Below are 26,543 nucleotides of genomic sequence, written 5' to 3'. Positions count from 1 at the left end.
TCTTTTTCCTTATCTTTGGACTGTTTGCCCTGAAACTGCTGGATCAGGAGCCGGCACTGTCGAGTGGTATGCTTTGGGTAAATAAAATTACCCTCTTCATCTTTCTTGGTGTGGATGTGACATGGCAGATCCAAGACACCATTTCCATCTTGATCCTTGACTTTCTTGGGCTTCCAGGGGCCTTTGGGTTTTCCCTTGAAATTTCCCTGGGTTACGGCCACGGCCTTCCCAGGGGCGGCTGGCTCGGCCTTCCGCTTCTGCTTCCGACTGGAATTGCCTCCGGTTTCCTGGGCGACTGCTTTCTGCTTGCCAATCCAGAGTCGATCTTCATCTTCTCCGTTAGCGTATTTGGTGGCAATTTCCATCATCCGATTCAGGGACATTTCTCCGGTCCGACCGAACTTCAGGTTCAACTCTCTGTTCTTGACGCCTTCTTTAAAGGCACAAACTGCTTGGTGATCCGGTACGTTCTCAACTGTGTGATGCAAAGTGATCCACCTCTAGATGTAATCCCTCAGAGTTTTAGTCGGTTTCTGCACGCAAGACCGCAATTCTGTAAGGCCTGCTGGTCGCTTGCATGTTCCTTCAAAGGTCGTGACAAACACTCGAGAGAGATCCTCCCAAGTGTAGATGCTGCTGGGTGCTAACTGATTCAGCCACGCCCTGGCCGAGCCCTCTAACAGGAGAGGCAAATGCTTCATAGCCACCTCATCATTGCCGCCACCAATCTGGACAGCCACTCGGTAGTCTTCGAGCCAAGTGTCAGGCTTAGACTTGCCGGTGAACTTGCTGACTCCAGTCGCCAACCTGAAGTTGGGAGGAATCACTGCGGCTCTGATGGCTCGACTGAAACACTCTGGCCCCGAAACATGTACTCTGCTACGGGCAGGCGCATCTCTGTTATGGCCTTCCCGATGAGCTCTGTTCCTGTCAACCAAACCTTGAACGAGGATAGATCTCGCGTCAAAGCCTGGGTCCCTGGGGTCGACTGGAATCCTCTGCCCAACGCTATGAGGGCGCCTGTCATCTCGATGTCGAGGCGCATATGACCCACTCCTCGGGGGAGGGGTTGGCACTCGACGTCGATCATCGCGATCGGATTGGTGATCATACTGCTCATTCCTTCTGTACTGATCATGCCGGTCACCACGTCCCTCACGCCTCGGGGGCGATCTCGGGCTGTGAGCTGACTGGACTGTATCTGTTGCAACGGATCAACTGTGGATCTTATTCCGCGACTGAGAAACAGCGGAATTCTAGTTTCCCGCCGCCCGGAGCAATGCTCTGATCTGCAACAAGCCCCTGCCAGCCTCCGACTGGGAGGGCTGAATCGATTCTGCTATACGGGCCGCGGCGGCCAAATTCTGAACTGGGTTTCGGTATACCTGCGTCGGCGGGAAGAGCTGACGTCGACTAGACTCGGGAGCCCGCTGACGCGCTTGCTCGTCGAGTGCTCCCTGGAGATTCTCCAGTCGAGTGCGCTCGGCCAAGTTAGCCAAGCGCACGTCCTCCAAGGCCCGGGCCTCGGGGGTCTCTCCGACGATAGGAGTGTGGAGTGCGTCCATGTTCCGGCGGCGAAGCTCCTCTCGCTGTAATGACGTGAGAGGTTCGGGGAGATACTCATCGTGGGGATGCGACGGGTCGCCCCCACCCGCGCCTCCACCAGCGCGAGGGAAACCGGGAGGACTGTGCGTTCCATCGACCGCCAGAACCTCAGCCGCTGGGTCACTGCTGTCGCACTCGGATGCGGTCTCCGCGGAGCCAGTCGACAGGTCGAACAGGCCGCAGAGGGATTCGTCGGGCTCGATTGCCGCGACTTGTGGGGCGGCCGACTGGCGAGCCACGGCATGCCTCACCCACCTCTGAAGTCTCGACCGACCGGAGCGCTTGCGCCGGTGGGAGACAGAGCGGGGAGACGACACGGGGGCCGACCGATACTGGGTCGACGACTGCCGCAGGAGGACGCCACGAACGCATGCGCGGAAGTGCGTCGCACCGCGGACGGGGAGCGCGTCGATGTCAAGTGGTGCCTCCTGAAGCCAGACGGAGTCGTCGGCGATGAACGTGAGCGCGCCGAGGTGGATCTCGCGGCCCTCCACCAAAACTCCGCACGAAACCATGATCAAAGGGATCGGAAAAATCGCAACTTCTCCAATCAGGCGCTAAGATTCCTGCCCCACGGTGGGCGCCAACTGTCGTGGTTCTAACTCTGACAGTGATGTAGGGGGGTGTGTATGGAGAGGCTAGATCTCAGCTATTGGGAAGTTGTAAACACACGAGGATTACGAGTTCAGGCCCTTCTCGGAGGAAGTAACAGCCCTACGTCTCGGTGCCCGGAGGCGGTCGACTGGATTACGTGTGTATGAATAACAGGGGTGCGAACCCTTCATACCGAGGAGGGGGGTGGCTTATATAGAGTCCGCCGGCCCTCTCCTGCCCTCAGTGATGCAGGGTTTAAGGTACATTTAAGGTTGGGCGTTACTGGTAACGCCCCTAATAAAGTGCTATAATGACCATAAAGACTACTTAATAGCCAACCGTTTGCCTGCGAGTGACTTTAGGTCTCCTGGCAGTCGAGTGGCTGGCTTCATGGTCGAGTGATAGCTTCTTGGTCGAGTGTCTTGAACCCGTCGAGTGGGATACCTTCAAGTCGATTGAAAGGTGACTTCTTCTAGGGATGTCCTTGGGTAGGGCTCTTTGGACAGGTCCGTGCCCCTACCCTAGGTACATAGTTTCATCAGCGCGTGCACTACAAGAAGCGCTACTGCTAAAATTCCCACGACGCCGCCGCGAGGCCAGTTATAGCAGCAGCGCGTTAAAATAAACAGCGCTACTGCTACGTAACGTAGCAGTAGCGCATTCAGGCAATAATCGTTACTGCTAAATTAACTACAAAAATTTAGTCCCACCTCGCTCTGTGAAGAGAGTTTTACCCACCTTAAATATGTTTCTTCTACAACTTTCACAAGCACTTGGTTTTCATAGAACTCTATGTGTAGGATCTGTGGCCGCAATAGGAGTCCTCGCCAGTTCTTAAACCAACCGGCGAGGATTCCTATTGACAAATCAGATTGTACACAAAAAGACCATTGATTATCAATGTATTTTTTTATGTCTATGTCTATTTCTACATACCGACACATAGCAGTAGCGCGTTCAGGCCAAAAGGCGCTATTGATAGGTCGTTTAGCAGTAGCGCGCTAATGCTATGCAATTCCATCCCCCCCTCACTAGCCTCATCCACAGATCACACTCACACACTCACGGTCTCGATCCTCCTCACCCCCCGCGCCGCCGGTCCTCCCCCGCGCGTCGCCCCTCCCTCGATCTGCGCCGCTGTCGCCTCATCCTCCTCGCTGGACTCGGTACCGGCCTCCTCCTCCGTCCTCCGCTCGCCGCTGGCCGCCCCCTCCTCGCTCCGCCTTCCTCTTGATCCGTCCTCCCTCCACTCGCCGCCGGCCGGCCCCTCCTTGCTCCGCCTTCCTCCTTTGTCCTACTATCTTCTCCCTCCTCGAGTCGCCCCTCCTTGTCCCTCCTCCTTGATACATTTTGATTTAGTAGGCTTTCATATGTAACATTTTGATTTAGTTGATTTAGAACATTTTGATTTAGTTTATTTAGTAGGCTAGTTGATTTAGTTGATTTAGTAGGCTAGTTGATTTAGAACATTTTGATTTAGTTGATTTAGTATGCTAGTGGATTTAGTATGCTAGTGGATTTAGTTGATTTAGTATGCTCGATTTAGTTTTTTTTGTAATAAGTTATTTTTTGGCAAAATGTAGGTGCCAATTTAGTTAAATTTGCCACTTGTTTCCTGTGAAGTGAATCGTTAATCCTTTGCTCATATTGCTTTAGGAAAATGGCGCCACCACCAGCATCACTATGTCGACTGTGCAAGTCAAGGTGCGCCAGCAGCCTTGCAACTGGCAAGCTGTTCGGCATCTACTTCCATCCGAGTTTTCGTCATGCGGCGGTAAGATATTAGATGAAATGTAACAAGTATTTTATTTTTAGTGTTGGCATTACTGCATTGTGTCATTTTGCTTTTTCTTACACAGATCGTCCCATGCAATGTGAGGTTGAAATTCAACAAGCTGACAGGAGACACTGTGACATTTGAGGCTCCTGGGGGGCCGTACACTATGGAGGTCGAGAAAGGACGCAATATGTCGCAGATTGGAGGAGATGGATGAGCCCGTTTCCTCGCTCGCATCCGTCTTACTGGTGGTGAGTTGATCAGATTCTCCTTCAGAGAAGAAAGACCCAAGTTGATTGTCATTTATATCAACCTGGTGGAAGATGATGAAGATGACGAAGATGATGAAGATAATGAGGACCCACTCAATGAAGATGATGAGAACCCACTTCATGAAGCCATCATAGCTCAAAGAATGAGGCTAAGCGAGGAGGAGGTGTGCAACCTATGGGACATAATTCCGCCACGTGATGACTTTGTCGGGGTGCCATTCGTGACCCGCCTGACAAGTACCATGGTCGATCGGCATGAAATGGTATGTTATACGTACTGCATGTAGTAATTTGATGATATATATATGCTTTATTGTTATACTTACAAATGCAAATTATCCGATTATATGCTTAGTGAATCCGATGATATGCTTAGTGTAGAGTCCAATGATATGCTTTGTGGAATCTAGTCGATGATATACTTTAATTTAGTGTAGAGTCTGATCACATGCTTATTAGTGTAGAATCCAAGGAATTATTAATAGTGTAGATAATCCATATATTCTTATTAGTAGAATTCATGATTAATTAGTACAAATGCGTAGTACTGTGTCTTTTGATAGTGTAGAAATCTAGACTTAGTAGAAATATATTTGCAAGAGTATGTGTGAGGCTATTTATTAATTGATTTGTTTTTCTTATTCAGAGATTGCCAAAGAACCTATCTGTGAGTTGTGGTATCGAGCCTGATGAAGAAGGCTCAGTTGGACTACGCCTTACCGCAAGGGGCTCCGTCACCACATGTACTTACCGCATGGACACAGATGGTCGCACACACTTGAACTCGGTTGGGTGGAAGAGATTCCTCGTTGGCAAGAATCTTCGTGTTGGACAGGCCATCCTAATTACTATCAGGAACACCCACCGCCCAGGCTTGAGGATGATGATCGTCATCGATATCATCTAGAACTACATATGTGTGTGTGGCTATATCATCTAGAACTACATATGATGATCGTCGTCGATATCATGTAGAACTACATATGATGATTGTCGTCGATGTCACCTTGTACTGCTTGAGGATGCATGTTGAGTATATATGAAATTGTTATCTAGTACTCCCTCGGTTCCAAATTACTCGTCGTGGTTTGAGTTCAAATTTGAACTAAAACCACGACGAGTAATTTCGAACCGAGGGAGTACTACCTAGTACCTATAATGCTTTATGAAATTGATATCTAGTAGTACCTAGTATCTGAAAATTGCAGTTTATCGAAGTTGGAATGGGGAAATGGTGAAAGATATAACAGTAGCGCGGGACCGGGAAATCGCTACAGCTAAATAATAGCAGCGCATTCTTGAAAAGCGCTGTTGCTATAGTCAATAGTGGTAGCGCGGGTACAGGCAGCGCTACTACTAAGAGTTAACTGTAGCGCCTTATTGGTAGCGCGGGCACCCGCGCTACTGATAGGCCTAAAACCCGCGCTGCTACTAGCCTTTTCCCTAGTAGTGGGATGGTGTCCACGTGTGGGCGATTGTGCCACACACCGGACGTGCGGGCTGTGACTGGGTGCGCCCGGATGCTGTCGTGCGGGCGGAGTTGTTTTCATGCCACATAGGACGTGCGGCACAACCCCCTAGATGCCACATGTGTGGCAGTTATCGGCGTCCTTTTTCTTTCTTGGAGCTTAAACGCTTTTGTATAGTGCTGCTACAATTTCTTAAACAAAATCAATAATAGAACACGCACTAGGAGAAATCCTACTGTTTTCCGTCAAAAATGAATGGGAAGTAACCTGTTAATGAAGCCAAACATGGCAGTAGCGTTTCCCTCTCATGCAGCCAAGAAGCAGAGCACCCTGTATTCTAAAAGAAGCAGAGTCCCTTCGATGCTGCAAGAGATGAAGACATCTCTGAATATCCACCTAGTGAAAAATGATTAACATTGTCTTGAAAGATCATCCACACCGAATAACAGTAGGATGTAACATTAGTCGCGAAAGAACCGTTTAATCCTGCTCATCAGGAAAACATTGACGTATAAGGTTACTATTATATATGCAACCATATACGTTTAGATTACATGCCATCTGATGAATCCAAACCCCTGACGACGTTTGCGAAACAATCCATGACCTGCTGATGACAGAGCTTCTTGTACTTCTTAACAGCTGAATCAGTTCGAAGACTAGTAACTTTCTACCTCCGAAAGTTCTCAAGTTTTTGGACACTAAGTTCAAGCTTGAATCAGTTTATCATAGAACGGACGCGCAATTTAAAGGGTTCTTACACACTATATCAAGCAGGCAACATGACAATGCTTACATCCTAACACTGACAGCAATGTACATGTGCCTAGCTAAGCAGCCCTCTCCATGGCACTCCACCAGTCAATGTTTATTCTGGCCATGGAACCGCAGTAGGGCGCCCATTGTAACATGGCCCTGCCAATTAGTTGTGAAATGTAGGGTAATGCATGTCAGAATAGCAAGAAATGAAGAAGAGAAGAACTATATCTAAATCACATATAATTAGAATCGGCTAGCTCGTAGGTTCATGACCATGCAAATGCTGCACTTTTTTAATAAGCAGTATTTTTAACTTTCACATAGCAGGCAAGAGAGAAATGAAGTACTGGAGCATAGAAGTTTCTGAACCTACCATTTTGAGCTCTGCACTTCCTCCCATCCTGTCCACTTGATCGCGCTACACAAGTTCAATGCTAACATGTGGATTCCCTGGATGCTTGTTGATCGCCTTCCTCAGCATTGCCTCAATACTATGTTTGTCCCACCGTTGAATATCTTCCACGTGCGGCTTCTTGGAAAGATTCAATGTCAATGGATACAACATGCTGAAATTCTCCTGGTTACAAATGTACACCTTGAATGTCTCTAGGCTTCCCAGATGCTCGATGCCATCAAGTACACTATCATCACCTTGCCGCTCTGCTTGTGCATAACACTCTATAGTGAGGCTCTGAACCCTGGGCATGGCCCCTGCCTCGAACATGAGGAAAGGCACTTTATGCCTGAACCAAAGTTCTTTCAGGTTTGGAAATGCTCCACCTCGGATGACTAAGCCTTCCAGGGGAACATGCTCCCTAACAAATAATGTAAGGTGCACCAGCATGGTCAGCCTGGCCAGAACCTCCACACCATCTCTCAGCAGTGACCGAACTTCAATTTTCAGGCTTCTGAGTTGGTTGAGTTGTGCAACCCAGTCTGGGACGATAGAGAAGGTGAAGCCCTGCGCATGTAATCTATGAAGATTGCTTGGCGGTGGAGCGGACCAACAAGTTAAGACATACTTCGTCAGGTAAGTATATCTTGCGAGACCGTGGAAGGTTATGGATTGAAGCCTGCCAAGTCTGCTGAGGGAGAGGAGTAGAGCATCATAAACAGAATCATAATTAGAATCAGAATCAGGAACAAAAGGCCCTTGAAGATATAGCTCTAGCTCACTCAGATTGCTCAGACCACCCAGGGCCTTCATGCTCTTCACATCTCGGCGAAGTATGGAAAATCCAACCAAAGTACAAAGGGCTTTCATCCTGCCGATCTCACCAAACAGTTCCACACTAGTCGGAACAATCAGGTGGCACAGCGTCGAGGGTAATATGCTGACATCTAGCCGAAAAGACCCTACACCACTAGCTAGCTCCAATGTCTTCAAATGTTGTAACTTATGCAATTCTCTTAGCTGTTTCTCACAATGCACACCTCCAATCTTCAAATAACTCAGTTGGAAAAAGTTGCATATGGGAGATAGATCATAGTGTTGATATTCGTCGCCGCGAGCATAAAGATGCAGAACTCGCAGAAGTTGAAAACTTGAGAGACAAGGCATACATTCTGGTTCACCCCAAAAGTTCAAAGACCTAGCTTGGGTGAGAGCGGTGTTATCCAGCACCTGAGTGCATTCTGAATTACCAACTTGGAGGGATAGCCGGCGGAATTCGAAATGGCCTTTCATGTTGTGTGCACCATTAACTGTAGGTGGTTCCTTGATTACAGTGATAAAGTTTTCTTCCGTGGACTTCAGTATGATAAAGTCAAGCATTAGATCATGCACTCTACACGACAGCACATGCCCACAGTCATCGTACTCGGCTATTTGGATCATGTTTCTGTTGATGAGCTCACTAAAGTAGCTTTTGGCAATCTCCTGATGGCTATAACCATGCTTTTCAATAATAAAACCCTCGGAAATCCATCTCTTCACCAAATCTTCCTTCTTTATTTTATAAGCCTTCGGGAATATACCAAGATACAACAAACATGTCTTAAGTTCCAAAGACAAATCATTGTAGCCAAGCGTAAGCACATGCCTCATCCATTCTAATGCAGGGTGTCCTTCCAATGGAAAACCAAAATGATTTTGCATCTTCTCCCATGTTTCCTTTGAGTTTACCTCTTCATGACTAGACAAATAGCTGGCTACACTGAGAATAGCTAATGGAACACCATCACATTTCTTCAATATTTCATCGGCAAAATTCTTTAGTTGCTCGGGACATACACCATCAGAATAAAATACCCTTCTATAAAATAATCTCCTTGAGTCAAGATCACTAAGAGGTCTGATCCTATAGACATGCCCATGAAAACAAGAGCAGCATGCCTTAGCAACATCTTCAATTTGTGTAGTTGTTATAACTCTGCTACCAAGATTATTCTCCACAAAAGAACCTTTAATAGTGTTCCATGCGTTGATTGCCCAAATATCATCCAGCACGATAAGGTATCTGTAAACCAATACAACATACAAATTATTGTGTTAATTGCATGAATGCATGTACAAACTGTGTAGGATTCTAACCTATGGTTTCTCCTTAGAAGTTAAAATTACACGCTCTGCATGTACATCGTTCATCGTTCCCTTGCCATAACCTTATCTTTTTTTAGAAAAGGAGGATGACCCCCGGCTTCTGCATCTGGGCGATGCATACAGCCACTTTATTAATTATTATCACAAAACCTTACAAAGCAATACAACAGCAAGACTAAAGCCACCGTCTAAGCAACAACTGTCGCTACACATATCCAATTGATGAAAGAGCGCAGATAGTCTGGGCCTAATACCAAACATACATCGCAGCCAAACCTAAACATCTAAGATCTGAGGTCCCAACTAGGACGCCTGCCGGGTATGGGGCACCTACCAGTCCGGCGCACTCCTCAACCAGGACGTCTGCCGGGTATGAGGCCGCCGCAGCCACATGCCACAAATCCATCTTCAGAGCTGTACTGTTGCATGTACCGTGCCAGGTCTCTCTGCCATCGACGCCACCACGACGCCCGACAGCGTCGTCCTCCTGCGCGAGTCCATCCTCCCACAGCGAACTCCGAATCTGCACTGCGCCACGCCGTCAAGATCCGTCGCCATCAGTGTGTAGGATGAAGCACCGCTCCACCAAAGAATCCGTCCTCTGGTCCCTCGATCACGTGTGTACCTCCAAAAATGACGCCCCCAAGGGAGGAACGACACCAGAGCGCCGCCCTCATCCGATCATCCGATCTAGGGTTTCCCCCGGAGGTAGCAGAGAGTGGCCTTGAACTTCTCCACGGCGATGTCTTCAAGAAGGGAACGAAGCAGATAGCGCCGCCACCGCCGGCCTTAGCAGAGCCGAAGGCAAGTTTTCACCCAGATCAGTTCGAAGGAATCCAACTCTCGTGCACGGGCCGCCGTCATCACCAGCACCACCAGGCAGACCTTGGAGTACCGGCAGATCAGCGAGCCACCGGCACCACCGCATCCAGATCGCCGGCCACGCCGGGCCGCCGCCATCCCGCGCGCCGTCCGGGTCAGAGACGGAGCTACCGACCGCGCACAGGGACCGCCGCCGCCTGCACACGCCGGAGCGCCGCCGAGATCCTAGCGCCCGCCACCGCTTGCCGACGCCAACCGCCGCCCGAGCACTGGCGCCACCGTGGAGCCATCAGATCGGGGAGGGAGACGTCGCGCGCCGACCACCCTCGCGGACCCCGCCGCACGCCCGAGCGCCGGCGCCACCGCGGCACCATCAGATCGGGAGGAGGAGGAGCCCGCGCCTCGCCGCCCCGCGCAGACCACGCCGCCGCCGTCGCCGCAGCGCCACCAAAGGGAGCCCCGCAGATCCGCCGGCGACCGGACCTGCCGCCGAGCCGAGCGCCGCCGCGAGGGCCGGCCGTCCCGCACCGCCCAGGAACCTCGCGAGGAGGGAGGGAGCCCCGCCGCCGCCGACGCACGCGCGGGCTTTTCCTGGCGGTGTCCCCTAGCGGCGGCGAGGGAGAAGGAAGGCGAAGGAAGGGAGCGGCGGCGGCGATCTAGGGTTATTACTCATGAGAACATACCTTTTCTCTTTGAGGTACTTCCGGAGTTCCTCGATGAGTTTGCGTTCATCATTCAGGCTAGAGGACACCCAGCCCTGAAATCCTTGCAATATATCTGACAGAGCCTCCACAGTACTGGGATTTGGAGACACCGTTATGAAAGCCTTGGCATCAAATTGGCTTTTGATCTTAGTATAAACTTGGTGGGCGAGAGTTGTCTTGCCCATACCCCCAGATCCAACAACAGCCACCACTTTTAGGCGATTTCCAACCACCTGCTCCTGACTGAGCAACTTGATGAGCTTCTCCTTTGGGCCATCCATGCCCACAAGGCTGTTGGCATCTACATAGAGTGCCTCCATTCGAGGGTCAATAGCGACCAGGCCCCGAGGAGGAGGAATGCAGTCAGGGGAACCAACACACTCATCAGTCTTATACCTATGGTGGCAGTTGCTTACTTCTAGCGCTCGAGCCTTGAGTTCCTCGATGCGGCTCGCGATCTTGTGGCGCGTCTTGATCTTCCTGAGCCTGCGCTTAAGCCAGGCCTTGCCGCCATGGCCGCCGTTGAGGTCGTGGGTGAAGATGTCGACGCAGTCCTCCATGTCGTAGGAGAGCTCACGCACCTTGTCACGCCAGTCCCTCTGCTGCTCGTCGAGCTCCGCCGTCCGGGACAGCTTGAGGAGGAGGGCGTTCATGCTTCTCATCTCGTTCCTCAGCAAGACGATCTGCTTGTGGACGCCCCTGGACAGCTTGTACTTGCTCGCCAGCAAGGCGGCGAGCTTGGGCAGCAGCGTTCTCATGGCCCCTGTCACGGCGCTCACCACCATCCCCTCCATTGGGATTCAGGAGGGAGGAAAGATCTTCTTTCCCTCAGTCACAGCAGTGTGTGTGTGTGTGTGACTATGATGAGATTTTAGGAGGAAGAATCAGCTTGCCTTGGAGTGGTATACGCCTAATGTGGGCCACTGTTGAGTCATGCTGGTCATTCCAAAGTTTGCAGCGCAATAATTTTCCACGTTGATCTGGTCCACCAAGCGCGTGGTGCACTCTACCTATAGACTGCATTATTGCAGCACCGACAACATTGAATAGGGTGCTTGTACACTTTTCCTGTTATTAGTCTTCGCAGAATCAATTTCAGATATTGGGCATTGGATCCTACGTCCTTCTAGATGGGTCAAGTCAAGATCAGATTTTGGGCATGTCAAACACATCATGATAGACCACCCGCACCTCACTGGATGATTGCACGCGCGCTGTTGGCTTGGAGTTGTACCGGCTTAGGAGTCTTATTGAGATAGGTGCCTCTGTAGTTGTTTGTTGTGTTTTTGTTTCTAGTGTTGATTCTTTAAGATATGTTTCTTCCCTGTCATGTTTACTAAATTCCTTGATTTGGTTTATTTTTTCAGATCTGGGAAGAGGGCCGCGTGTATGCCCTCCTCCTGCAGGATCCGTGATGCGACCCACCCCGCAGCCGGCAGTTCAGGACGAGGATGGAGGTGACGAACGCATGTCCTCCTCCTCGACCTCCAAGGACGTAGGCCTTGGATCCGTGCTCGCAGGCCCCAGCCTTGGCTTCTTCTGTGACTACTGCATCAGCCATGGCGTCCACCTCCCTACAGTCGCTGACTCCCAAGGTCCGGTCCGCCTCACGCCCTTCCTCCTTTGATTCTCCCTGTCCATCTGTCGAGCCTCCCTTGAGTAGTAATAGTGTGCTACTGTTTTCGATCTATTAGTGTAGGTTTCGTAATAGTCTTGCAAAACACGCAAAAATATTGAGGTTTGAGTCTACTTTTTTGTTCCAAGTGGTGTGCCGTTCATGAAATGTCGTAGACTGTTGTTCGTCATGGTAGTAGTTTGGCATTGGCAGCAGTTGTAGCATAGAGCTTAATGTACTTATTTACTGTTTTGCTTGTTTATGATGAATTCATGTTCGCAATGCTGATGCTTTAAGTACGTTAAGATTCCATGTTAATTCCTATTTGCATCTTGAGTCAAATATCTAAATATTTATGACACCTTCCATCTCTGTGTCTTGCAGCAACAGCAGCATCAACCCATCCCACCCCCCTTCTCTCAGCGTGGCACATCGGCTGCGGTTGGCCTTGTTGGTGGCTAGGACCGTCATGGGTGTCACCTGTGCCCTCTCCGTTGAACTGTTGGTCGTCGATGCGGCGGCAGCAGCATCTTCGACCCCCTTCCTCACTGGCCACAGGTGGATGCTGAGGTATGCATCCCCTCTCCTTCCTTCCCATTCCTGTCACGGGCAGCATCCATATTGTTTAATTTGACTATTCGCACATATTGCTGCTGCTGGGACGCTTTTGGATTAGTAGTATTATCAAGTTTGTCGTGATTGTGTCAATGCTCTTGGATAGTGACTATCATTATTTGTTCGTTGGGCTAGTGCTATGCATGTAAATGAACTGTATATTTCTGTGCTCTCTAGTTAATTATCTTTGTGATGTGTGTCAAGTTTTCCTTTTGGTTATTGGTTGTTTGTTTGCAACATGAAGAATGCTTCATTCATTCATTTGTGCCAAGTCTGTGCCATTTGCTACAAAGAAGATGTTGATTTAGCACTCTAGTCCATGCCATTTGCTACAAAGCAGTTCAAGAACATAGATGTGGTGCTCTGTTTTTAAACTGCTTGTGTCGACACCCAACTACTAGAGGAACTTTGGAATTTCAAGTGGAATTCTTTTTGTCTTTTAACATGTAAATACTCCAAAAAATTGTTTCTTTGATGACTGGTTGCATCCTGTTACATTGGTACTTTAGTCATCGAGATAGAGTTCATTGAGTTTTGTAGATTCATAATCAATGCACTTGTGTTGGATAACTCAGCCTTGCAAATCACATGGCAGTGGAGCGATTTGCTCTTCTTCAGAATTGAAGTGAGATTTTTCAGTTGTACTGTACATGCTTCTTCCCTTCATTTAATTGTCTGCCACTTAATCTTCTGCATCTTTCTTTTGTTGTTGCCCACACATCAATAATGTTTATTTGTGTTTGCGACAATGGATAAAATTAAACTTATTGGGCTGATTTGCATCGACAAGATTGCCATGCGCTACTATTTGTTGTGGTTGAATTATCCAGAGTCCAACCTATCTTTCTGCTGCAGGTACAAGACCTGGATAGGAGATCCGGTGGGGTTGCGACGGGCTTGAAGACGTAGTAGAGGTGCAGCCTCCTGCCCATGGCTTCCAAGACTTCACGACAAGGCCCCTGCCCTTGGTTCGTTCTAGGAAACCTTTTGGAAGCAACACATCCAAGTCCGGCTCTATCTTCGTGTCATCGCTTGGTGGGCTCCGCACGACCCAGAGGAATCTCTGTCGACTAGCCTCTAGCCCAGTGGCCATTTCTCTGGTTTGCCTAGCGCTGAATCGGCCGAGGCTGCCAAAGCCCTGTGTTCTCCATTCTTCGACCTCTGGCCAATCTGAGAACAATCCAATTGGGTTTTGGATCTTCTACATGGTCAAAGATTGGTAGTGGTAAGCAACAGGTACAATTTTTATTTGTGTTTGCTATTAATCAGTCAACTGGAAAAAATTCTCGCGTTCAGTTGATTCCCACATGCGAGAGCAAGGCAATGCTGAGACAGAGACATGCTCAAAACGGCGTCCTCGATGTGGCTTTGGCTGAATCACGCAGGAGAACAGAACATCGAGTGTGGCAACGGGGTCGCTGGCAGGGGTGAGGAAGCAGATTGACCGGTGCGGGTAGGGGACTTCTACTTCTGACCGCCTCTCAGATTGGCCATCCGGTCTAGTTTGAAATGCACCACATCTATTAGTTTACTGTCAATGTCATCCATTTTCTGACCTCCTAGACTCACGTGTAAGATAGCCAATATGAGAAGAATCTGATAGGGTTCTAGATCTATGAATCTTTTAGACAAAATATTAGCATATGGGAAGCTTGCAGTGGCATGTATGGAAAATTCTCAATTATGTGTAGACAGTACATGTTATAGAAATGAAGAAACTAAAATCACACTTGAAAGTGAAAGACATAACACTCTCTCCTTATTTCCACAAACAATTATAAATGATGTTGCACATGTCAAGCATGAATCCACACATCCACAAGCCCATCCAATGTCGCCACTGATTCTCCATCCTCGAGCAGAGCGTCTTTCGCCTGCCACATCACCGCTAGAGTCCGCTCTCGGAGCATCTTCCCGCCTTCTGAATCAATCATCCACTTGACCTTCTTGGCAACCTCCTTAGCCTCCACCATGTCCTTGTCGTACCCTTTCATCGGGACGGCCAGCTCCATCTCTTGTCCGCCATGACCGCCTGAGCAAAGGATTTGGATCCGCCCCCAATTCCCTCCCTGATGATCTTAAGCTGTGTCGGAGGAGGATCAAACAGGCGGAGATGCTTGACAGGGAATAGATCAGATGGAGAGAAATATCCGGAGCGAGCCAGATCTTTCCGGAGCCATCCTAGAGTGGTAGTGGGTTTGCTTGGTGGAAGAGGACGAGGCTGGCGACGGCGGGGGGAGGGAATGGAGCAGAGCTGTCCAAAAACCCTAGAAATAGTCTCATCCGCGCCGTCGTGAGCAGTAGGCGTATTCACCAAAGGCGTTTTCACCCTCTCGCACCTGATTGGTGGGAGCGATGTGGCAACGGGGCCCACACCAATCCGACTGGGTGATCTCTCGCATCACAGGGGAAAAATCCCCCAACTTCTGGCGATTTGGACCTCGCCGCCAACGGCAAATCCTGATTCTCCGAGCACAAGCTCTGCCTAATCCCCACTGGTTTTAACACCATCGTTGACTGTGAGATCATAAGACAAACCTGTTTCCTTGGGATAGAAATCCCCTCACGAAACCTCGAACGAGCGCCCGGTGGAACCTCGCCACGTTCTACGAACCACGGCGGCTCCAGCATGTCGCGGCGAGGCAGTGATGTCGCCTCACCCGCCACCATCCTCACGCGCTCGGCGGAATCACGCCAAGGATGCATTCCCAGCGGAGGGCTCGCAGTGGCTCTTCTGATTTTGCTTCCGCCCTCGCCCAAACCACGAATTCGGCCGGCTGGGAGGACGGAAACGGGGGCATCCTTGCCCTCTCCTCCAGCGTGGCCTCCTCGTAGATTTGCCGCGCCAGCTTCCTCTGCTCCACATCCGCCCTCCTTCGATGAATCTCGGCAACCTTCGCGGCCGCAGATCTCGCCTCCGGTTCGGTCGCCGCCGCAACCGCCCAGTCCACCGCCTTCCACTCCTGCACGCACCGGATCCACTCGAAGGTGGCGTCCCAGATCCTGGTCGCGCACTCCGTCCACCCCATGGCCCTAGTCGCCATAAGCACCGCCTGTGGGACTGGAGAAATCAGTCACAAGATCTCTGGGAATCTCTCGCGTATGGCCGGCGCAAGCTGATACGTCTCCAACGTATCTATAATTTTTAACTGTTCCATGCTATTATATTATCTGTTTTGGATGTTTATGGGCTTTATTAAACACTTTTATATTATTTTTGGGACTAACCTATTAACCCAGAGCCCAGTGCTAGTTTCTGTTTCTTCCCTTATTTCAGTGTTTCGCAGAAAAGGAATATCAAACGGAGTCCAAACGGAATGAAACCTTCGAAAGAGTTATTTTTGGAACGGAAGCAATCCAGGGGACTTGGGGTACACGTCAGGGAATCAACGAGGAGAGCACGAGGCAGGGGGCGCGCCTACCCCCCCCCCCCAGGCGCGCCCTCCAGTCTCGTGGGCCCCTCGTGGCTCCCCTGACCGACTTCTTTCGCCTATATATATCCATATACCCTAAAACCATCGGGGAACAGAATAGATCGGGAGTTCCGCTGCCGCAAGCCTATGTAGCCATCAAAAACCAATCGGGACCCTGTTCCGGCACCCTGCCTGAGGGGGGAACCCTCACCGGTGGCCATCTTCATCATCCCGGCGCTCTCCATGATGAGGAGGGAGTAGTTCACCCTCGGGGCTGAGGGTATGTACCAGTAGCTATGTGTTTGATCTCTCTCTCCCGTGTTCTTGAGCTGATACGATCTTAAGAATGAAATTCTCATCATGCTAATGAGCATTGTGCAATTGTGGGTGCTCTCATGTTGTAAATGTACACGTGCAGAGGGTACATGTTCATCCATTTTATAATGCCCAGTTCAAAACTTGTTCATGGTTTGCATATTGAATCGACTTCTTACATCTCTATGTTATGCAGCAACACTGGGTTGTCGTCGATGGATTGCGCCGAAGACGAGGAACCTTGTGGCGGCAGGCTGGCTGCCTGATGGAGTTCGTCTTAGGGCCGGGTGTACCACTACAACATGGCTTGAGCTATAGATCATGTTCAATTTTTCAAAAAAGTGTACGTGTTTTCAGTGTATACTAACCTGACACCTATGGGATGAAGGTGGCTGCATCGTAACCTCCATGTCCGGCTACAGGGATTCTGGTGAGTGCCTCTCTTTCCTCTCTCCCTGTGCCTTGAGATGAGGTTATGGCTCCTGATCATAAGCATGATTGTTTATTCATGTATGTCCTTTGGTCCCATGCGGTTTTTTTGGCCCATGAACAGTGGATATGTTGGCTTGTGAGCATGTAAACTGCCAGTTTTTCCGGTCTTTGAAATTCAGACTATACTAATAGATGTCGATCGTTTCTTGTTCTATGAAACATTAGCCTCCATTTACTTGGTTAGAGCAGTGTCAAGTTTCTGTGCTTTTGTTTGATTTTCTGTTAGTCTTGGAACCGAACACCTGGTTCTGTTCAGGACGGCTGAAATATGTTGCTATGAAGAACTTCTGGTTTGGCAATTTTGTTGTGTAATGTGTGATGTGCACTAGAAGAAACGAAGCTATCTTTGAGCGCAAAAAATCCATCCAGCATCATACTGACCCTGCGTCATGTTTTGGGAGATTTTACGATGCATTATAATACACCAGACCACATGTATTATATGGCCGATCTAACGGATAAGAATAATTGGGCCTTTTTAAGCCTAAGGGTATTTTCGACCTAATTTTTTTTACCTTTAATCGGCCCAATTTGGTCCTGGGGTATTCTCGTCCTAAATTTTTCGATTAAATTAATTGCATTAATGAAGCACTTCATTATAGAGGTCCCATCATCGTGCGTACTCTTTTGAATTTCGGTTTGAGCGGTTCGTCCTCTCTCCTCCTCTCGAGCCCTAACCTCGGGCGCCCTCGATCGCCGCCGATCGCCCCCGGCGCCCTCTCGATCGCCGCCGATCGCCTCCGGCGCCCTCGATCGCCGCCGATCGCACTCGCCGTGTCTACCCCTCCTGCTCCTACTCCCCCTCACTCCCTCCATCGCAAGTCACCCCAGTCGGGTCGCGGCGCCAGATCCTTCCCCGAGCGGACGCCACCTTCCCCGACCCAAGAGGCCACATCATCCTCATCGACGTGCATCAACTTTTTCACGCCGGATCTTCGCTGTAAGTGCCTAGCCATCTCAAATCTTTTCTGGTCCCTTCTGCATATAGAACCAATAGGGGTCGGATTTGATTCGGGTTTAGGATATGTCATGTGAGGTTTAGGGTTTATTGTTTCAGAAAGTTGTCAGGAGCTTTCGGTCGGATTTGGTTAGGGTTTAGGATATGTCATCTGAGGATTAGGGTTTATGTTTTCAGAAAGTTGTGATGAGATTACGATTGAAAGGAAGTGTAAGTCAGATGTAGCTATGACATATTGAAGGACTTAGTTAGGATTATGTGGCATGAGAAAGTTGTCAGCAGATTTGGATTCTAAGAAAGTTATTTTGGATTTAGTTAGGAGATACTTTTGAATTGAGTTTCGAGATATTTTGGATTTAGTTAGGAGATAATTATTTTGTATGGAGTTTGGACTTATAATTTTGGATTTAGTTAGGACATACTTTTGGATTTTGTTACGAGATAATTTGGATTTAGTTAGGATATAATTTTGAATGGAGTTTGGAGATAATTGATCTATCAGGGTGGATCTATCAAGGCATTTGAAGGACTCGTGGACTTTGGATTTAGTTAGGAGATCATCAGTTAGAGCTAGTACATTCAATTACAAATTTCTAGATTTAGTCAAGGCATATTTACTTACAGCTTTTGAAGGACTGAGTTAGGTACATGAATCCGATATGAAAAATTAAATCAATTATTTAAGCAGAGTAGTGCATAATTTCGGTAACGTATGCTATTCATCCGTAACATTGACTATCTGTTTCTGCTGGCAGCATAACGACATGGATGATAAAGGCAACGATGGCAAAAACATGGGTGATACAGGCAAGGACGACAAGGACATGGGTCATAGAGGGAACAAAGGCAAAGGCATGGACCCCAAAGGAATGGATGGTATGTGCATGGATGATAAGGATAATGAGGATGCAGGCAAGGATGGCATAGACATGGATGATGTACACATACAAGGTAAAGGAATTGATAATAAAGGCATGGCTGGTTCAGACCTGAATGAGTGTATGGAATACTTAGAGATTGTGAAGAAGACGTTCTGGACTAAGGAAGAAGCCTACATGTTCTACGTAGGCTATGCGAGAAAAAAAGGATTTGGTGTTAGAAAGGATGATTTGAAGTACAGGGGTCCGGGTCCGAAACAAAATGCATACAGAAGGACATACAAGTGCTGCAAACAAGGATGGCGGGCCCTTAAGCACTTTAACAGAACTGAAAGAAAAAGAACACCGAGGGGTCTTTCCCAGTGTGGGTGTCCCGCTCTTTTTCAGGTTGAGCTACAAGATAGCAGTGGCCTCTGGTTCGTCAAGAATTTTGTGGACAAGCATAACCATCTGTTTGTCCCTGCTGACCTGACTCCGTACTTGTCGGCTCATCATAGAATGAATGACGCACAAAAGGCCGATGTCATCGAGTATGCTGTCGGTGGACTTCGAACACATCAGATTATGAATGTAATGGAGAAGAATGCCGGAGGTCCCGACAAGCTTGGATTTATAGATCGAGATCTATACAACCATGTTTCAGTCCAGAAGAAGTGCAAGATAGAAGGCAGTGACGCTAGATATTTGCTCACCTATATGATTGCACAGAAAAAAGCAGACCCGGAATTCTTTTTCAAATACACAAAAGACAGCGAAGGCCATTTGAGGAACATATTCTGGGCTGACTCACAATCCCGCATTGACTATGTTGCCTTTGGTGGTGTCGTGGTGTTCGACAGTACATATCGGTCTAACAAGTACAGGCTTCCGTTTGTTCCATTTGTTGGTCTGAACCATCACTGCAGCACAGTTTTGTTTGGGGTCGGTCTAGTGTCAGACGAGACAGTTGCATCATACCAGTGGTTTCTTCATGTATTTCTGGAGGCAATGTCCCAGACGGCACCAATTTCAGCAATCACCGATGGGGACGGTGCAATGGCTAAAGCAATAGCTACTGTCTGGACCGGAACAGATCATCGTTTGTGCACGTGGCATATCGAGGAGAATATGGTGATGCACCTCCGCGAGGAAAAGCTGGAGCAATTTAGGGAATTCATTTATCGTCGTTGGGATGTTGATGAGTTTGAGAAAAGATGGGAGGCTTATAAGGTTCGGTTCAAAATAAAACCAACGGGCAAGAGGTCGTCATGGGTTAACAGGATGTACGAGCTGCGACACAAATGGGCTGCTGCGTACACAAAGGGTAGATATTTCCTAGGCATGATGAGTAATTAGAGGAGTGAGTCTCTCAACTCAAGGTTTCATGTGCACCTGAACAGGAAGATGCAGCTTGTTGATTTGTTGCAGCATGTTGAGCACTGTGTATCCATAATGCGTAAGACTGAAGCAGCATTAGACGCAGTAGCAACACATACGATACCCTTCACTAAGCTGAATGCACACCCTCTGGAGATTGCTGCCTCTTATATTTATACAACTGTGATGTTTCCAAAGGTAAAGCGTCAGATTGTCGAAGGGACAAATTGGCAGGTCACGGACCGGGTAGCATGTGATGGTTTGGTCGTGTTTGGAGTTTTGCACAAAGCCCCATATGATAAAGTCCCATATGGCAGGGATGCTAGAGAATTGCAAGGTAAGAAAGGTAAGTGTGCTGAGGACTTGCATGCAAAAAACTTGGATGCTGAGGATCCCAATGACTTGGAAGGTAAGGATGCTGAGGACTTGAATGCAAAAAACTTGGATGCTGAGGATCCCAGTGACTTGGAAGGTAAGGATGCTGAGGACTTGCATGCAAAAAACTTGGATGCTGAGGATCCCAATGACTTGGAAGGTAAGGATGCTGAGGACTTGCATGCAAAAAACTTGGATGCTGAGGATCCCAATGAGTTGGATGGCAAGGATGGTGTGGACTTGCATGCCAAAAACCTGGATGCTAAGGATCCCAATCACTTGGAAGGTAAGGACGGTGAGGAGTTGGAGGCAGAAAAGTTGGATGCACAAGGCGTGGATGCTAAGCCTGTGGATTTTATATATCACGTGACTTGTCTGTTTACAGGAGCAAGACTGGATGATGCAGCTTGTAAATGTAAAAAGTTGGAAAGTCAGGATTACCCATGCGCACATATATTCTGCGTTCTGGATCATCTTGGTGTACGCACATTTCCAAAAAAAATTGTCAAGAAAAGATGGACAATGCAGGCCAAGCCAGCGTTCCCTTCTTCGAGGACTGCGAATACTCATGTATGGTCTGATCACATGAATAAGTATCATCAACTACGCAACATGGCTAGTGACGCTTTATTCACAGCCGCAGCTAGCGATTCACAGTCAGAACAGGTGATGGAGTTCCTCCGGAGTATATTGGTTGATGGAGAAAAAACTGATTTGGATGAAGACCATAAATCGTTTGTTCCTTTGCCGGCATACTTCTTTGCTGCTCGCGAATGCTGCACTGATGACGTGGAAAATCCAATCAAAATAGTTCCAAAAGGGAGACCAACTACCAAAGAATCAAATAAGAGGATTAAATCCAGGCGCGAGCGGATGAGAGGGAAAAAAAGCAACGAAGTTAGTGCACATGTTTATCTCATTGTTCATTTCCATACATGCTTACAATGTTAATATGTTCTCTCTTTTTCTTCAATTTACTCAGGAACAAATCGGGGAAATCAAAGGTCACAAGGAGGAAGAAGCGAAAAGACAAAGACTTAGAGACAGAAGAAGACAGGATTCAGATATAGAAGAAGAGGAGGATTCAAAAAAAGCAACAAAGTTAGTGCACATGTTAATCTCATTGTTCATTTCCATACATGCTTACAGTGTTAATATGTTCTCCCGGAGAGTGTTCACATGTTTTTCTTCAATTTACGCAGGAAAAAATCGGGGAAATCAAATAGCACAAGGAGGAAGAAGCAAAAAGAAGAGACAGAGTCAGATACAGAAGAAGAGACAGAGGCAGATACAGAAGACAGAGACAGATAGCAGAGAGAGATCAAGTACAGAAGAAGAGGAAGATTCAGGTACAGAAGAAGAGGAAGATTCAGATGCAGAAGAAGAGGGAGATTCAGATGCAGAAGAAGAGGGAGATTCAGATGAGGAAGAAGAGGAAGATTCAGATGCAGAAGATGGTGGGCTGAGGAGGGCTAGAAAGAGACCATTGGAGGTTGCAGAAGAGGATTACGCAAAACCAAACAAGTGGGCATTAGCACAATTGTGCGTACTTAAACATGTTTTCGAATGCTGGCTGCAGATTCATCTATTTCATTTTTTTGGGAAACGCAAGGGCGCTCCAAATGTCAATGCTGGGAGGACGAAAAAGAACGATGACAAGGGTGCGCGAGGAAAACCAGTGAAGTTAGTGTCTGTACTTACATGTCCGCTCTAGAAGTCGGGTATTGCTAGTACTGTGTTGACGTTTCTTAACTTTTCCAGGAAAGACTCTAGTAAGGGCGGTAAAGAACAGCAAAGGGGTGATGAAGACAAAAAGCCTGATAGGAATGTACCACAGGCTGAGCGAATAAGAGCTGTCAAGTTAGCTTCTGTAGCTATGAAGAGAAAATCAGTGAAGTTAGTGTTTTTTCTGTTATAGTGTACTGTACATGCTCAAATCTTCTTTGCTATCCTATTAACAAACGTTGTTTCATGCAGGAAAGCTAAAGTGAAGTCGAGACAGGATGTTTAGATGCACAGGGTCAAGCAGAGAAAACAAAAGGATTTCAGGGGTCGAAAAATTGAGAACAAACTAAAGTAGACAGTTTTCCATGCCGTGATCACCTTGTTTCTCATGTATTAGACCTATTGATGGACTGCCACTATTTTTCTGAATTCCTCTTTTGATTGATACACCCTCATTTTATTATGGACGGGTCGACATGTAGCTAGTTCTGATTTATCAACATCGATGAAACAATGCATTTTTAGTGCAGTTGGTTTTCTAATTTTTTTCATTTTTTATAATATATTGCTGAAATTTGTTCAAAGTGTAGTCAAATTTCATACTTGAAATATAAAATAGAAACCAAATTTAATTTATATATATAAGAAAATAGAACGTTAATAGAAACCTCGTTTTCAAATAACATTGAAAATCGTTTATTTTCAAATAGAAAATAAGCATACTGATATTAAACATAATGAATACGGTGATTTAAAAATATCATGCTGATTTTAAAAATAGCATGCTGATTTTAAAATTATGCTACTTCTAAAATAACATGCTAATTTCAAAAATAGCATGCTAATTTTAAAAATAGCATGGTACTTTTAAAAATATAATGCTCTTTTCAATATGCTACTTTTAAAATAGCATGCTGTTTTTGAAATTAGCATGATATTTTAAAAAAATAGCATGCTTATTTTAAAAATATAATGCTTTCAATATGCTACTTTTAAAATAGCATGCTGATTTCAAAAATATCATGTTCTTTTGAATATGTTGTTTTTAAAAATATCATGTTGATTTAAGAATAACAGCCTCATTCTAAAAATACAACACTGTTTTTAAAATATAACGCTGTTTTAAAATATAACGCTGTTTTTAAACTGATTTCAAAAAATACATGCTTTTTAAAATATGCTATTTTGAAAGCAGCGTGCTGATTTTGAAATCAGCATGCTATTTTTAAAAACAACATATTCAAAAGAACTCGTACTAGCCAACACACAAACCTCGTTCAAAAATGAAAGTAGTGTCTAATCCATTTGAAACCCGGTTAGATTTGATTCTTAAAATACTAGCATCACTGTGGCAAACAAAGGAAATATAATTGCAGTCCATAAAGGTAATTATATCAAGGAGGGTACCAGGGTGCGTTATATATATAGACTTGCATAGCAAGTACATTATGCCACATAGGGTTCATACTACCACCAAGTTACTGCCAAGTTCCACTTACTGGACGAATCTTCATATCCAGTCGGACCCAAAAGTTATACCACCAAAGTACCAGTTACTACCAAGTACCAATTACTACTAAGTTGCACTTACTCGACCCTAAAGCTGATACTACCAACTTGGAGTTACTGGCTAGTACATACAGATTATAAAACTAGCGTCAAACTACTGTGGTGGGTCAACGAATCCTCATGCCACTAACCATGTTCACCCTAAGCCCACCTCCACTCCTTTCCATGAACCCGAAGATAGCCATTTGATCTTCTTTCATTCTGGCGCCCTCAACGACTTCTCTCCAGTTCTTCGTCATGATCGCTCGCCCGTCCTTCTTGCCCATCTTGAACAAGACCTTTTTATTACCTTCAAAATGTTCGTTGGTGACACGCACAACCATGGGCTTTCGCAAATAATCTTTGAGGCAGGCCTGACTGTACTCCTTTGAGAAGCACTGATTGCACAGGGAAATAAATAATGTTACATAAAAAATGAAGTATGATTTGCACACAAAAAAGTAAGTATGATTTGCACAATCACGCCCGTCCTCCTCTTTGTCTCTACATGATGGCATTTTCACTAGTGAAGTATGATTTGCAAAAAGAAAAGTCCAAGTGTTTACCATCTTGCTCTTCCCTCTGATGACTGCCGAGCGAGTGACGGTGCTGACATAGTATGGTATGGGAGGTTGGCACTGCTTTACTATGGATTTGAGACATTCCCACCGATCCTCGTTTAGCAATACATGGTTTCCGTAGAAGATGCGATCCTCGAAAGTTCCTTTTCTCACATGGTATCCCGGACCTGTATCAAAAAAAATTAAGATGACAGAGTAGTAAATAATTTCATATGTAAGATCTAGAACATCAGCAATGGGTTAACGATCAATGCCTACTCCAATGATCAAGAAATGAAGGACATAGATAACCCAATCACATCCACCGAGCAATATCTCGTAGAAACATGGGCGAATTGAATATTCGATTTATTTAAACTAACAACTAAACACTGCTCTATGTAAGCTCTAGTTCAGTCAATGTTGATTTGGAAGGTCATTTAGAACCCAAACAGAGTAATGTGTGGTAATCAAGTGTCACTCAAACATCAACTTTTGATATTTCACGGTTCATTTAATATCTGACCAGCCAAATAGAACTTTACCCCGTAGTGCCAAGGTAGGATCGTGGTCCACATCTCCATCTCCATCAGAACTATCATCAGTGTCATAGTCGCTAGAGGTGTCGTCATAACCGCTATATCCATCACTCCCACGTGAAGTGCCATCTGAAGCATCATCTGAGGTGGTCCAGTGATCACTCTCTTCACTACTCATGAGGATGGTTTCCCTTGCCATTCAAACTTGTTGCATGCATTGCAATGAACAAATGTTAGTTATTGATATATGATATCAGTCTTCCATTATGACTTGTTAGCACCATATACAATGTGAATAATCTTTTCGCATACTTCTTGCTAAGTACGTAGTTCATGTATAAACATCTACATGAAAAAGCTAGTCGACAACTATTCGCACGACTAGTCAAGACTAGTGGTTAGACTCATAATCATTGGCCAGACATAACCAATTAGGATATTTCAAGGTTACAATTTTGTGAGTTGGACAAGAAAACTTGGTAACCAACCAATTAGTAGCCACGTAAAAATGAACCATGATTGACTGCTCTCATCGAGCAATACGTGAAACTATAACTGATCTGCCTTTGATCACTGCAAATTTCCTGATGGGCTGTTGTGTGGTACCATCAGGTAATAAATATAAAGTCTTTAAATTGTCCCAACAAAACAAATAATGCATTTGCTGCTGTACATAACATTTTTAGAGGTAGCTGTGGAGGTTAATTTTCCAATTTCCAGTGAGAATAAGGACATGATAGAATCTCTCAAGCAAGATGACAGCATAGTGAAGGCTATGAGAACGAGCAAGGTATGCTGACCAATTGTCACCCTTTTGTATACTTGCTATTTATTTACTCATTACTACCCATACCAACAAGTAAAATCATGATAATGAAGTATAATGTCAGAAAATCCAACAGTGAGGAATTTGTTGCAATGTGTACTACTAGCTCACAGGAAATTTTCATTGACCCCAACAAGCCCATACCATATCTTGGAGATAGGCGGACATAATTCAAGTAAGCAGTAACAACAATCAGCAAAAATATGCACCAACCAAAAATATTACATGTGTGCACATATCATCAAAAACATGCACCAATCAAGAGCAGTCTATACTTGACAAATCCTTCAAAATAGGAGTGGAGGGCGAGTCACCCGCTCAGTAATACATGAGGGAACTTGCTGTTTCAGTGAGAGAGGCTCATGCAATTGGTGTCTCAGCCGCGTATATAAGTAGGTGCGTGCGCGTCTCGCTTGGCGAGGTGGGACTAAACTCCCACCACCCGTCAGTTGCGCCCGGTGCGTCTCAGCGTTGGGCCAAATTTTGTTGGGCTGTCCCAGGCGAACCTCACCCGCGTGCTGGACCACGCGTCCCTGTAGATGGTTGGGCTGGCCCATCATGTACGCATATCCTTTTTCTTTTTTGTTTTTCACATATTCTCTTTCATTTATTATTATACAGTTCTAAAACAAAGGTTGTTATAAACGCACAAAACTCCTTCTTCAGCCTCTCACCATCACGTTCACGTTGAACTCACACTAAAATCAAGGAGAGGTAGATCGAATCTCCCCGCAGGGGACAACCTCCACGGAGTAGCTAAATATGGTTACTTCAGATTTTCTTC

The 26,543-nt window shown here is 46.6% G+C and overlaps 1 protein-coding gene and 1 long non-coding RNA gene across 2 annotated transcripts; one reads left to right on the top strand and one right to left on the bottom strand.

The window, feature by feature from the left end:
- Positions 1–6,129: 6,129 nt before the first annotated feature.
- Positions 6,130–11,441, bottom strand: LOC125542497 (disease resistance protein RGA5-like). Its single transcript, XM_048705549.1, has 3 exons — positions 10,524–11,441; positions 6,850–8,935; positions 6,130–6,632 (listed from the first exon to the last, which is right to left on the bottom strand). The coding sequence occupies exons 1-2, from the start codon at positions 11,336–11,338 to the stop codon at positions 6,895–6,897; spliced, it is 2,856 nt and encodes a 951-aa protein (XP_048561506.1). The 5' UTR covers positions 11,339–11,441; the 3' UTR covers positions 6,130–6,632; positions 6,850–6,894.
- Positions 11,442–11,527: 86 nt separating this feature from the next.
- Positions 11,528–14,080, top strand: LOC125542496. The gene is made up of 3 exons (XR_007297934.1): positions 11,528–12,139; positions 12,544–12,729; positions 13,630–14,080. It is a non-coding gene; the product is annotated as an uncharacterized LOC125542496 (long non-coding RNA).
- The last annotated feature ends 12,463 nt before the right edge of the window (positions 14,081–26,543 follow it).

The sequence above is a fragment of the Triticum urartu genome, chromosome 3, assembly GCF_003073215.2.
Source record: "Triticum urartu cultivar G1812 chromosome 3, Tu2.1, whole genome shotgun sequence".
In the NCBI taxonomy this organism is placed as follows: domain Eukaryota; kingdom Viridiplantae; phylum Streptophyta; class Magnoliopsida; order Poales; family Poaceae; genus Triticum; species Triticum urartu.
This window is presented reverse-complemented; position numbering and strand designations above follow the sequence as displayed.

What these genes read in the sequence shown, in the direction of transcription:
- LOC125542497 (XM_048705549.1), bottom strand. Translation starts at nt 11,338, where the DNA reads ATGGAGGGGATGGTGGTGAGCGCCGTGACAGGGGCCATGAGAACGCTG. An exon ending in AAGTACCTCAAAGAGAAAAG is followed by an intron (nt 8,936 to 10,523) that starts GTATGTTCTCAT and finishes ATTGGTTTACAG; the next exon opens with ATACCTTATCGTGCTGGATG.